At 38.6% G+C, this 14,357-nt stretch overlaps 1 protein-coding gene across 3 annotated transcripts in view; it reads right to left on the reverse strand.

Annotated features, from left to right (window-relative positions):
- The window catches only part of SACM1L (SAC1 like phosphatidylinositide phosphatase), a 30,339-nt gene that overhangs the window by 4,385 nt on the left and 11,597 nt on the right, over window positions 1–14,357 (reverse strand). For all 3 annotated transcript variants that reach the window (XR_010722475.1, XR_010722476.1, XM_066192704.1), the window contains exons 4-15: window positions 13,272–13,399; window positions 12,122–12,271; window positions 10,745–10,804; window positions 9,139–9,172; window positions 6,431–6,532; window positions 5,595–5,680; window positions 5,309–5,395; window positions 4,820–4,888; window positions 4,652–4,731; window positions 3,056–3,154; window positions 327–465; window positions 9–78 (exon numbers count right to left, since the gene is read on the reverse strand). Coding sequence is in view for 1 of the 3 variants with exons in the window: in XM_066192704.1 (XP_066048801.1) it covers window positions 9–78; window positions 327–465; window positions 3,056–3,154; window positions 4,652–4,731; window positions 4,820–4,888; window positions 5,309–5,395; window positions 5,595–5,680; window positions 6,431–6,532; window positions 9,139–9,172; window positions 10,745–10,804; window positions 12,122–12,271; window positions 13,272–13,399 (1,104 nt within the window). In the remaining 2 variants the exon portion in view is untranslated. The remainder of the gene's footprint in view (window positions 1–8; window positions 79–326; window positions 466–3,055; window positions 3,155–4,651; window positions 4,732–4,819; window positions 4,889–5,308; window positions 5,396–5,594; window positions 5,681–6,430; window positions 6,533–9,138; window positions 9,173–10,744; window positions 10,805–12,121; window positions 12,272–13,271; window positions 13,400–14,357) is intronic.

Here is a 14,357-nt window from a genome sequence, read left to right on the forward strand (position 1 = left end):
CAGCCTACCATTTTTGTAGATTTTCTCAAAGTCTGCCTGCTCCTCGATTCTCTGTCCCACATGCAGAACACCTAGTCTCTGGAATAAAAAGCACATTGAGGCTTGCTAGGGGTTTGATAGAAAAATTAGGATTTGCTTTCAGAAAAAGCTGTGTTTATCAAACTTTAGTCTAGTCAAGTTCAAGTCTAGTTGAGTCAAGCAGTTCAAGTAAGTAGCACAGTAATTCCACTATGCAAGCTCTTACTGGAGCATTCGAATTACATTTCCATTCCAAATGGAAAACCTCTCTCCTCTTCCAGCTTGTCAAAGAGGAGTAAAACATTTACCTGAAGCTGAGCCTGGAGAGACCTGCGTGCTAACAAGCTCTGGATGACGTTAGTCCGATCCAGGCAGTCCATGCAGTTACTGCGGAATGTTCCTTCCTGCTGAGTCACAGTTTTACCCTCCGAGTCAACTAGGAAGTAACTGACACATACAATACATGCATTTAGAGATAACAGTCCATATAAACCATGTAAGTATCCTAGCAACCAGAACACAATTGTCCCGAGCATTTGACGAGTGCTCAGCCACATCTTCGAACTTTGATGCCTCCCTGACTTCTTGCCATGTTGAAGAACAGCATCAGTGGATGAACACTGAGCAACCTCAGGGCAGTATTCACTCTTTAACATTCAGGAAGTCAATCAGCAGTATTGAGTTATATGCCATCGGGAATATAAGTAGCTTCTGGTGCAAAATCAGAACTTGAGGACTTGTGTGGGTTTTTTTCCCAGTTATTTTAGTGTCCCAGCTCCACAGATATGAAGAACATTAGCAGAGCCTAACAGCAGAAGCAACCAGATTTGTTCATAAGTGGTCACCAGTTCAATCCAGTCACCAAGGCATAGAAAGTCATCTAAGTTGCCAGGCATACTTCTTCCAGAAAGGTACTCGGATTTTTTAAGGGTGCTTGCAAAATGTGGAAAAATCTGCGACTGTCACATGCCATTCTCTCCATTATGTGAACATCTGGGGGAATCAGATATTTCCCCTTGCATACACTCGTTACTACCTCAATTTTTTAAATCCATTAAACCAGGTGCTTCCAGTAGCTGATAACAAACAGCTCCTTTTAAATACTGAACGGCACACATGCATTCCAACGTTGAGCTGGTAGAACAAATATTCCAATCTACTTATCAGCTAGATGTGTGAATGGGACAGAATTATGCCTGTCCTGTCACAGCATGGAACTTCCAGCGGCCTACAGGTTTAGGGATTACAATCTATAGATTAAGTTACTCCAATACATAATTATGAACTCTGGACTAGCACATAATCCACTGTTACTGTAGAGCATTTTTATCAAGTCTAGAGTGGTGCAGTACTATGATCAGCAGCCTTAGAAGGACATGAATTTATTTTGATTAACCTTGTGTTTTCTTTTTAAGAGCCATTTTCATAATTCTTGAACTAGTTTTGTTAAACTGTGTTTTACATTGTTGAAGACTAAAGCAGACCTGTGAAATCTTCCTTTTCCCCCAAGTTTTGCCTACAACTGATATTAGGATAAGATAGTTTGTTATTTTCCTAATTAACTAGGAATGTCTATTCTTAAATGCTGCATCTCCTATAGCTGCTCTAAAAAATTTAAAAACTAACAAAAACCACCTCCACAAGCCCAGCTCTCCTTTCTGACAGATCTTCCACAACTGGATTTAGCCTGCAGAAAACAAGAATGTTTACCTCCCTAGGGGTTGCAAAACTATTTCCTATGAAGATCAGAACTCAGACTTTTCTGCTCCTATGAATAGAAAATGACTATTTTCTGTAAATGTCAATATGTAATGACTATTTAAGAACAGACACTACAGATGAAATAAAGCAAAGAGCCAGCCTCATCTTGAACAAGAGTCTTCAATTTTGTATCTTGTTCTAGAGATGGCTTTTTTTTTTCCTTCATTTCAAGGAAATAAGGTTATTTTCTGTGCCTCCAATGGCATCTCACAGTAAACAAATTAAGGGATTCAGTATTAATTCTAAGAATAAAGGATCCTTGCTGTATAGGAAAAGCCTACAATTTTATTTCTCCCTATTTGAGGACCTCAAAGTCAATGTATTCATTAGGTATTTATGAGTTTTTAAGGCTTTTTTTGGGGGGTGGACAGAGAATATTAACTATAACCTGATTAATTTATATCATTCCCTTAGCCATCACTCCAGGCAAGAGACTTGATGAACAAGACTTTTGCTCTAGTCCACACCTTACCTCATTTTGTTGTGTCAGGATAGACTATACCACTGCTAGTTCTGTAATGTTTTAGCTGATCTACTTTGTGCTATAGTCACAAGGCTTCAGGAACAGGAAGGAAGCAATCAGAAAAGCAGAACAAAGTAAACTATTTCCCTAGCAATCTACAGGTCTACCAGTAGCTACAACCAAAAACACACTTGTGTGTGGGACTAAAGATTTAAATTGATTTGGACATTCTGTGTATTTTTATATGACTAAAGAAAATGAGAATTTGTTTCCCTGTGGGTTACTTATATTAGCAAGGGCTAACAACCAATGCCAGTGCAAGGTTTGGAGCCACAACTATGTGTGTTAGAGAAAAAACTTTTACAAATGCCTGTAGAATGAACACTCAGTGTTTTACACTACGTGGCAGAACAGTTTGCTGTCAACACCACCTGGAATTACTATGGATTAAAAAAAAAAAATCACCTAAGGAGACTTTTTTTTAAATTGCTCCAGTTGTATGCATGTTCATTTCCTTGTCTAGCTTTTCACCCAACCTCACAAAGGCAGTTCTTGTCACAACTCAGGGTTGCTGCAATTCTCAGATCCACTTTATTGAGAGGTAACATGGGCTCTACATCTTACCCCCCAGCAGGTCTGCAAGGTCACACGGTGTCAGCAAGACACGAGAGATATGGACACACTAATGCACACAAATGCATCTTCTTCAGAGAAGATTACAGGTCTGTATTACTGTGCCTTAATGCAAGACAACAGCAACAATGAGGAAGAGGTCTCTTTAACAGTACAGGGGAAAGAACTGCAGAGCCTTACCTGAACTCATCTTGCTGGTCTGCCAGCTGATCCATCAAAATCTGAAGCCGATCCCACCTCATCCGACTGCACTCTTTATGGAAGTCAAATGCCACATATCTGTTCCGAGAGAGAAGCATTTTTTCGGATTACATATGTACTGCAGTGAAGGTTACAGAAAACCCTACAGCAAAAGGCTTATCTGTAAAATAGGTAGTGACAGAGGATTTGTTCTTATTGAGAGATGACTTCCAGCACAACTCCAGATTTTGTCAGTGGTCTGTAATCTTCCTGATGCTGCACCCTTAGTGTGAATGGTGACGCCATTTAAAATTCTTTACAAAATGCCACCAGTCTGAAGAAGCACACATTAAGTTCCAAGTATGTTCCATTCTATGTTCTGGCTAATATTTTTCCTCCTGAAAGTACAGAAGGGATACAAATCTTATTTAATGTCTTTTTTTTTTTTCCCACCAGGATTCTTTTGTTCTTTGTTCGCTTTGAACTAGACGTAGGTGTTGAAATCCAACATTTTTTGCTGGCATAATTCCCTTGATAATTCTAGAAACCTGAGACAGGTTCTGTTTAAGCAGTTAACCTAACTGTCATAAGAAAATGAAGCAGCTACTGACTTGGAACAAAATTTTAACAGCCAGTTTCTGGCAAGAAGTGTTCTAAATGAGTGGTGCTTGATTAATTAAACATTTGCATGTGTACGTTTGCTGTGAATTACAGGGCATTACATTCCTCCACTCAAGCATTCATAACCCAAAAGTTATTTGACAAGATTTCAGGACTATGCATGAAGAAAGATGGTCTACACACAACAAAACAGAGAACTGAAGTCTCGAGTTTCACTCTGGCAGATAAACACCATCAAAAACAATTCACCAAGAAAGTGGATTTTGATAGCAACAGTAAAATAGGGCTGCCAAGCACCACTTTTGAACGTATGCAGAAGATCACCAAAATGCACCTTCACATAATTTCACATCTTGGTTTCCACCAGAAGGCTTTATAGCAAATCTGGACAGAATAAAAAACATGGCACAGTAATTTCAAGGATAAGGTAGAAGGGCAAATACCTGTGTGCATGGGATGCAAATCCTTCCTCCAGAAGTTAACGAAAGCAAGCACAGGCAGGTTGTAAAATTGTGTACTGCACTCTGTATTCCCACAAAGAGATGGAATTTCTCATAATCCAAGTGCATTCTCCACACTTGGCTCATTGTTACACTGAACTCCAGGCATTTAAAATTGCTTGTTCCCCTTAGTGTTCCATCCTGTTTTGCTCAGGCTCAGCACTCCCTCACTAAGTTAGCAATGTAACCAAGGCCTTTTGCCAGAAGCTAGCTCTACAGGGCATGATTTTCTTTTTCCTAAAATGCAGAAGACCTCCATTGCATACTATGACTCCAATACTAGCATTACCATGGCCTCTGAACTTCCTTCTTTATTCTTCCTGTATCCTCCTCTCTTAGCAAGTTACTTCATAAACATAAAATGCAAACAAAATCACAGGGTTGGTAAAGGCCCCCAAAGAGCTGACCAAGCTGTGGGTCTCAGAGGCAATGCTTAACTTGTAACACAAAATGCATCACTTCATGTCACATTTACCTGACCATTGCATTTGCCATGCTGTTCACCATTTTTGAAAAGGTTTGCTCAAGAGGTTTCTCTGAGCCTTTTTGGTTAACCTGGGAAAAGGGAAAACAGAGACACAATTACTCAAAAGCCTGCTTAAAAGAACGCCAACTTTTGCAGGAAGAACAAGTGAAAGCATACCAAGTTGACAATCATTTGCTTTCCATAGCTAATTATTTGTGAGTCAAAATGTCTTTGGAAGCCATCCATCTAGAAGAGAAAGAAAATGTGTTGACAGATGTACTCTACTATTAAGATCTGTGCTTTACAAGAAGCCTCCATTATAATCTTTTTGATGATTCTTATAACTGTTTGATGTTCTCTATTGGGCCAATACATTCCCACTTTCCTCCTCCCAGTCCATTCAGATTTCCTCATTAAACGTGCTACAGATATGGAGCATTGTACAGCTACTAAACTGGATCCAAAGAGAAACTACCCCCACTGATGTCTGCATTTTTATGGCCTTTGAATTCATTATAAGAAGTACAAGGGTTCTGGCTATTACTTTTAACAAATAATGCTGAATCCAGTATTGCTGACTTTTATTCTGATTACAGTTTTCAACCCTATCACACAAACATGAGCCCAGTAACATGTTAAAACCCCAAGACACAAACACTCACATACATGATTTACTGACTTGCTGATCTGTGGCTTTGGTTTATACTTGAGGTTTGGTCTTTGAGACCAGAAAAAAGGGATAGATCCACGGGTCTGCAAAAGAGTGGAAATGGTTTTAAACAGCAAAATTTAGAAAACCTACTTGACATTTAAAAACAAAGCAGACAGGTTTGTTTTGTTAAACAAACTAAACTCGGTCTGTTTAGTTTTATTTGCATATCTTATATACAATCTATATTTAAAAGCATAGACAGAGGTAGTTATGTATCTATGTTCCTTACAGCAACTTTACCTGAACAAATGATGCTTTGCTCCCCTTGTAATGCACAATTTGTTCTGTCTCAACAAAGTTAGCAGCGTGTCCTTCTGAATCAATACCTGTGTAGGAAAAAGATGTGTTAGCCAGTTCAGCCCACCTGCAGAACAGTGACAGTACATCAGCAAAGGCTTCCTTCCCCTCCCCTTTAAGTCCTCACAGAAGCACGGAGCTGCCTGACAACGTAAAAGTAAACACACCTTGGGTAAAAGCTTAATATGATCTGCACCAAATTTAAGCAAAACTGTGCTTCTTCAAGCTAACACATTTTGATAATTATAGCCCTAGAAAGTATCATTTAATACGAAATAAAATACCAGTGCTATGACACCAAAATATTCAGAATTCTGTAACAATGGTACTGCAGAAATGGACTAATTTCTTCAAAAGCATGTATGCTGGGACTAACAACAAAGAAAGTAATTTAAATTCATTTCCTTGTTTGCTTTTTAACTTGAAACAATCAGAGAACACCACTCAGGGCTCCCCTGCCAGCACCAGTGATGCTCTTAGCTGGATTTACTGCTACACCAAAAGGGCTATTACACACTTGCATTTAGCACCAATGAAAAGAACTACATGTTAAAAAACACTACAAAACTTTTGCAGTTATGTCTTAAAGACATGACAAAGAGTCAGTTTTTATAAATACCAAAAAAATTCAGTTTTCTTCAGTTCCTAATATTTTCTTTGGAGGCAGAACCTCAAGGCAAACTAAACAATGTTTTCTTGCAAGCCACTATCTTAATGATAACTCACACGTGCAGATGGAATACATGTTATTTTTGAAATAAATCAGTTTTTTTTTTTACCTCTTACATAGTAGCGTACGCCAGCCCTGAAACAGCTTCTTCTGGAAATAAGCAGCCAGTCAAAACACTTGCCATTAATAGAACAAGAGTGCATAGTGATAACTGATGAACAACACTCAGGAAAAAAACTCAAATGTTTCACTGGGATATTTTTATACATCAACAGGTAGGAAACAGCAAGGGGTCAACAGACTACAGTCAAATAAATCTGTAAACGTTTGTCACCCCAACAACAGTTGAACATTAAACTTGAGATACAGTAACAATAATAGGATCAATATGCACATTGCAAAACAACATTCTATGGCAATGTCACTGATGAAGAAACATTAAAACTGTAGTAATTTTGAGAAAATGTGATTCTAAAGAAGTTAATTTTTAATTAGACCCAGAATAAAGAATCCATCTCATCCATAATTTTATTAGACTACCTCAACAGTTTTGTGTCCCTATCGCTTTTAAAAATTAACAACTACTTCAAAAAATACCTCTTCAATTTTTTTCTAGGCTTTTAGAAGAGTAAATATCTTGTTGCACCAGTAAGTGCAACATACATCACATCTACAAATGCCAGAACTAGCAGTAAAATAGACTGGCTCTCAAATCCATGCAAAGAAAAAGAGAATGAACACACACCAAGATTCCAGTGTGAGCTTCTCACACAAGAATGGTTTCCTGCCTGGGCTACATAACCAAAGCGCCAAATGCAGCTGGGACTAACCAACAAACAGGGGCAATGACAACTAGTTTTAGCTTTAGTCTTGTTTTGTGCTACTTACAGTGGCACTCGTTTGAACTGCAGTAAGCTAGCAAGTCTAATAGAGACCAGCACTCATGAACAATTTCTCCAGGTAGATTCACCAGCTTACATGCTTTGCCCCTAAAAACTCAAACCTATCACTTTAAAGCAAGCAGCAGATCAAAATGGTCAATTTTTAAATTAGTGTACTGCAGTCTTCTCCTCTTTGAGGAATCTAGATACTTCATCTCAAGTAAAATTTAAGTTCAGTACCTATGATTCCAATGGGACAGAAAGCAGCTGTGTCACACATGAGCACCTTAGCTATGTTAAAGAACACACTGATTTCATGAGTCATCTTGATTTCTGTTTGCATTTATGCTAATACTGTTTGTAAACAGCCCCCCAAAATATAATATAAATTGGCCCCATCCAGAGTGTTCTCAGAATTCATGAATTAAGGCTGATAAATACCATTCCTCTGTTTTCCTGGAAAATTACTGCCAGATCCTCCACCTTTTAATTCAACATTTACACAGCCAAGAGTACTCTGTAAGAAAGGTTACCTCTAACCTTAGCTGCTCAGCAATTGTCAGCCTATTTTCTGCTGCTAATCTGTCCTCACTTAAAATCACAACTTGCTATTAGCAACTTTCACATATACAGATAAGGACAAGACAGAATTTACCGTTCTTCAAAAGGGCTTTGGTTTGGAGCAGCAAGGGAAATACTAAACATAGTTTAGGGCTTCAGGTACTCAAGATCTCAATGATCCAAGCCCATTATTTCTCATCACTGCAAGACTAGAAGTCCAGTACACATAGTTGAAAAAATAGATTTGGGTTCATATGGGGGGGGTGGGGAAGAACCTTTGGTATTATTGAAATATCTACTAGCGGCACTGTAACAGTTCTGCTGCGGGGTCTTCCTAGCATTTTCACGGCTAGAAATCCCATTTCTTCAAATTCCTAAGTTCTCCAAGGTTTTGCCATAATTCTAATTTAACCAAACATTACTTATGCTAATTATTTATACAGTGAAAAGAACGGATTGAGAAAGGTGTTAATTGCAGTCTGTCACTTGTTAATTGCAATTTACCCAGAACCAGCAGGATAAGGATTAGAGTGTTTTGTGGTTCCCTTTTGCTATCTTTTCCTTTGTCTCTCTGCCTACTCCCACAACATTTCCCATTAAAGGAAGTCACAGGAAAGGACTGGAGATCTGCCAGCTGCTGACAGCCCTACCAGATCAACTGATTCCATCTAGAAGCCATTCCCCACACACACCTGAGAGGCCTCTGCAATGGAGGAACAAAGCAGAATACGGCATGAGTTGTTCCATCCAATCTTGACAATCCTTCTCATGCTGTCAGCTCAGGAGCAACTACCTGGGACTTACTGTTGATTACACATTGCCTCCAGAAAGCATTCAGCTTCCTTGCAGCATTCATCCCTTCTCAAAAATAAACCAATGACTGTTTTGCTAAAGGCGGTTTCCCAAAGCATTGGTGCAGGAAAAGCAGCTGCTCAGGAAAAGCACTCCAGGAGCCTTCAGCAAAACTTATCCTTTTATTCATCACCATCCATAAGCACTCCTTCAAGTCAAAACTGTTCTCCCTTATTTTGTATCTAAAGCAAATGCATCTTTATAGCAAGATAAAAACGTACTAAAGCTGATGGAAGAGAATTTGCCATATTAATCTTAACCTTCCCACTGAAAGACAGTTATGCAAACCATGACTGTAAAATTAAATCCATTAAGCCTTCAAAGCAGAATATTCAAGGGTGTTAACACACGAGTGGGCTATCAAACAATACGTAACACCCATATATGAGTAGACTATAACTTATTTCTGACAAGGTGCTCTATATTGTAATTGCCAGTGTAACCACAGAGCAGCCTCATCAGCAGCTATTTTGCTACTGGACTACCCATATCCAGCACTCAGTTTTACAATACAAAAGGATACATCCATGCATCACTGGCGTAGCAAACCTATGGATCTGAAACACACAAATACATGTTAAAAGTATTAAACACTAGTACCAAGAAAGGTGAGTGACTATGCTTTGCTTAGGGATTTTGTGATAGCTTTATATACTTTATATCATTTACTTTTTGTTTAGGGTGAAACATTCCTCTCTGAGAAAAGCAAGCAATTCAGGGGAAACAGCAACATATGTGATCCTTATCAGCAGGAGAGAAGTAGTGAAAGTCTAATCCTAATTAAGCAGCCTGGACAAAAAGCAATCTGCTTTGTCCTCCCTATACCTAGCATTTACTCTCCTACAAACGTGCCAGATATAAAGCAACACTCGCTGAAAATCTTTTGACATGGTGTGTTTGCTTTACCTCCACAGCAGGACATATGCAGAGACAGTAGTTACAGAAGCCTTTGGTAAGATGTATTTTTATGTGATTAATACTCAAAATGCCTCTTCCAGGGTTTTTCCTATCCTGCCACTCCCAAATAACTTAATCTTTCAAGAAAACTTTAAAGTTCAATACTAGAAGTCAGAAATCCCACACTTCATTACCTGAAACGGTTCCTGCATCACACCACCTGTAATCAATGTAAGGGAAAGTATAGCCTAAAAAATATCAGTTCTCCCTTTTCAGCTTCTTTGTTTTGACCCCTAGGTCTGTTTCCACTAGCCAGCCACACTAGGCTTTCCTTTGCTGTTCCCACCACAGCTTCTCTCTCATTTCCCAAGCTTTATTTGCATAGCACTATGCAAACTTTACACCCAGTCATATGCCCCTGGAATATGCACAACAGCCCTTCTCTAACTCATATCTTCACATTCCAGCCTTTTGGAAGAGCACTGTCTAACGTAACAGCACATCTCCACAGGTTACCGAGGCAGAAATAGAAGCAGTGCGTCACTTGCTTTGATAAATGCAAAGTACTGATGGAGAGAGGAGGCTGCTCTGGTGCAGGCAATCCAAGGAGTTTAACAGACACAGGATGTCTCCAGTAGGAAGGAGCTTAGACAGTCTGGCCATTGAGGTGCCACAGCTGTGGCTCACGGTCATGCACTTGTATTTACTGGACTAAGTGAATTCAAAGGTTACACTGTGTTAGTCTTCATTTGAAATAAACTAGAAGGATCTAAACTGTCAGCCTTACTCTTAATTACCAGCTTTATAATCTATTCACTAGGAAAATGGAATTTTAACTGCCCTCATGGAGAATGATGTGACAGTCTCGGGAAAAAAGTGATGAACTGGACCTTGCCTATACCCAAAGATAAATAACTAAACTTCAAAATGCTTGAGAAGCATACACTGTGCAGTATAACTTCCCCCTTGGTTTGTGTGAGCAACTATCTTCACAGCACAGTATCTTCAAATACAGACACTTTCAGAAAATTAGCTTTCTAGAAGTACTACTGAGGACACTGACAAAGTTGGAAGTTTGAAAGCAGAAGACTCACTGTGCTAAACTAGATGATGATTAGCCACGTTATACTAGATTCTGGCTGTCTGAAAGAGACAGAATCACAAAAAGCTGTTGCATACTTATAGCAAAAGTATATTTGCTCTCTATAACCTCATCATTATTAGGTGTTTACCTCTGGTTGAGCACTAAATTCTCTCAGAAGGTGTCCATTCCATACAAACCGCGGGTCTGCCTGCAGCAAGAAAAAAGTCAATGTTAGTGCTTTAGAGTCAGTCAGTTCTGTTTAATTCAACATAAATGCAGTATCATGGCACCCCATGTGTCATGTAAGTTACAGGAACAGGTACAAATGGATGTAAAGTTCCCTTCTTTCATTCATATCCTCAACTAGAAATCTAAAGAAAGATTAGAGAGAGCTATTCTTTGAACTACTCTTAAGGGTGTTGCCTGACATTTCAAAACCATTAACAACTGAGCTGCAGAACATAATGCATTGGTGCCCCTATGCTGGGGTTGTTTCCTTCTGCCAGCACTGTTAAAAAACAACAAACACAAATATCAAACAAAAACACTCACACTCCAAACACAGACCAGACTTCTCTTGCAGAGGCAAACTGGAGATGCTCAAAATTGCCATCATCCTTTTGATAAGCCATTATACCACAGCCATGGGCATATGAAATTACACTGCAATTATTGTAACCATCCGAGATCTGAATTTACTTGAAACTGATGCTTTTTTTACTGCACTTTGCCTTTTAAACAACCTTCTAAAGTGACACAATTTTAAGGCAAACCAATCCTTTGTGTCCCTGCTCTCCCTGGCAAGAGCACTGCCAGAGCAGCATTCAATGACGCAAAACAAACCCCAAATGTAAACAGCTTTTCCAATATTAAAAAAAAAACAAACAACAAACTAAAACAAAAACCCATCAATATAGACACAAGAGAATTTCAAGTTCAAATTGCATTTGACTGTTGTCTTTAAGACAAAAGCAGCATACTGAATTCATGCTTCACACAAAGAATTGAAATATTTTTGACAGAATACAACATCCCAAGACTGACAGCCATAAAACCTGCAGTTCTCTTCCAAGTTATTCTGGAAAAGAATATGAAGACAAGTACAATTTATTCCACTTTCAAACTCCATCCCCCCATTCCAGATCAAAGGAATTACTTGCTTTCTCTCAATTTTTCTGCTTAGGTTCTTCTTCTTGTAAATAGAAGTGTTCAATATTAGAGGCAAAATTTAATTTATTTTGGATTTTTCAAAATTCACTTGAAGTGTACTTTAGGAAGTACTTCCAACTGCTGATCTGGAAGTGTGACATCAGATCAGAACAGATCCCTAGAACGTCGTGCTGCTCACAAGCTATGAGACTTGCATGGAGCAGCCTGTTCAGACACAGCCCCTAACAGCTCGGATAAAACACCAGCAAACACCATTCAAACATCATTTAAACATAAAACACCATTTAAACATCATCTGCATCACACTGACTGATAATTTCCAAGACAAAGACACGAAGCAAACTCAAATCCTCACCCTCTCTAGAAGGCTCATCTCCTGGAACTCTGGGCTCGTGTTGGCCAGCCGCTGCAGGGTGTGTGTTAGGTCGTAGGTCGTTGAGAAGTAAAACCCGTCCACGCTCAAGACATGGTTAAGCATCGATAAAAATACTTTATTGTCCTGCAACTGTTGAGATGAGGAAAGAATAGAAGAGCTGTCATATACTACTATCAAAATATTTTACTCTTGAAAGCTATCGCTACTTTTGGAAGTGATGAGATGAATTTTGCTAGTGCTCTAGCAATACATGACATCATCCAGAGATTACCACACAAGAAGGAAAGCATGAGAGTGCAATTCTGATACCAGTTCACTGATAACTTGCAGCTAGCACACTGCAACCAAATTCTGCAACAACAGTGGAGAGCAGAGAACAGTATTCCTGTGAGGTAAATAGCTACTGATATTAAATGAATTCTAACAACTTCCAAGTAAAAGGGAAGCTGTTAGTTTCCCTGAAAACTATTCAGTAAAAAAAAAACCCCAAAAAAACCCAAAAAAACAAACAATGAAACAACAAGATGGCAAGACAAAAGAATAGTTATAATCTGTGTTCTGGTTCAAGTTCTGGTTAACCTCATTCTTTCCCTGAAAAAGGATCAGATTCCCTTCCAGCTCCATTGGTTAGACACCCTGACCTGCTCTTTATCAATCCACTACACATCTGTTTTAAAAAAAATCTTCCACCCATTCCTCCCTCAAAAAAATAAAAGTCAATTCTTCCCTGCTGGGTAACTATGTAATTGAACAACTCTATAAAGAAAGCAACACAGATAAGATGACAGCAACGCAGTTTATTGTAGGGGCTGTCAGAAGAGTAAACCTGTGAGAAAGACTTAACAGAAGCATTAGGAAGGGTGTACCATCTTAATAGAAGCAAAAATGCACATCCACAAACTGCAGATGATATTCTAAGATGCACCAGTGAGTTTATCATCTTGACTGCCATGATTTTAAATACATCTATACACAAATATTACAGCCATTCTAGTAACATGAAAAAATCGGAAAAAGGTACTGTTCAAAGAGCTTCTTAAAAAAAAATTCATAGCTTTAACAAATTAAGCCCTGTGGCAATGAGCATTAACATAACATTCCTCCACATTCCCCTAATCAATGTACATACCTGAATATCAGTTAAGTGCAGCATGGTCTTTTTGTAGGAGAGGATGTCAAAGTCTGTCGCTTTCCAGATTGCATGACTGAAAATCTCACCTACTTTTTTCTTTTTTGTTATTACAATAAGATAGGTGCCTGCAAATCAGAAAGAACAAAGTTAAAAAAAAAAAAAAAGAGCTGGATGTATTAAAAAAAGCAGCCTATACCCATATCAGAAAACTAAAATCAACAGGACTTTATGTTCTTAAGTATAACAAAAGCACACAGGGCTGGAGCAAAAGCAAAATGAACTTGCTAAGCTATCCACTTTTCCATGCTCAGAGATCTTGAGTTACTCATTAAGTTTAAGGAATTTTAAAGAAAGTGGACAAGACAAAGTGTTACCTACTCTTACTTCTCATCAGAGACAGTCTGAAAGTCTTCAGGTTTGAAAACCCAGAAAGAGGACAATGGTCTTGAATGTGGTTTGAAAAGCACAGAGCAAGCCCAAAATACATGAAAGGAAGAATGCTTCAAAAGCCAAAGACTATTCAACTTATCATGAAAAAATATTCCTCCTAACAGAATCAAAACAGAACAAAGAGATTTGGGGTTCTTCTAGCAATTTAAGACAGGAAGTTTGCTGCTTCCCTGGTTGCATAAGTAACGAGGCAAAATCCCTGCCCCACAATCATGGACAGTTCACTCAGAGCAATTAATTTACACTTGCTGGTAAACACAACACAACTGTATTTCTAAGCACAGTGTATTTCAGTGTCATCTTGTTTTGAAGAAAAACTCTTAATACTGCAATAGGCAAAGAATATTTATATTCGTTAAAGATGCTGCATTGCCAGATACAGGGCCAGTTTTACAGTTAACAGCAGTGAACTGCCTAATAGCACTTAGCTAAACACTTAATTTAACTGATAACATCTTTACTTTGACAGCTGTATACTAACACTCAGTGCAAAAGCTCTGGAGGATAGAATGTAAAGACTCCAAGCTTTTAAGTGACTTAACATATTCTATATTTTATCTAATATTCAGGTAGATAAATAGTAGTCATTACCAAGCCTGTAAGTGGTGAAAATTCCCCTTTGGGGCAGTTCAG

The sequence above is a fragment of the Chamaea fasciata genome, unplaced genomic scaffold (genome assembly GCF_029207755.1).
Source record: "Chamaea fasciata isolate MVZ Bird 193981 ecotype frontalis unplaced genomic scaffold, bChaFas1.0.hap1 SCAF_1, whole genome shotgun sequence".
Lineage (NCBI taxonomy): Eukaryota > Metazoa > Chordata > Aves > Passeriformes > Sylviidae > Chamaea > Chamaea fasciata.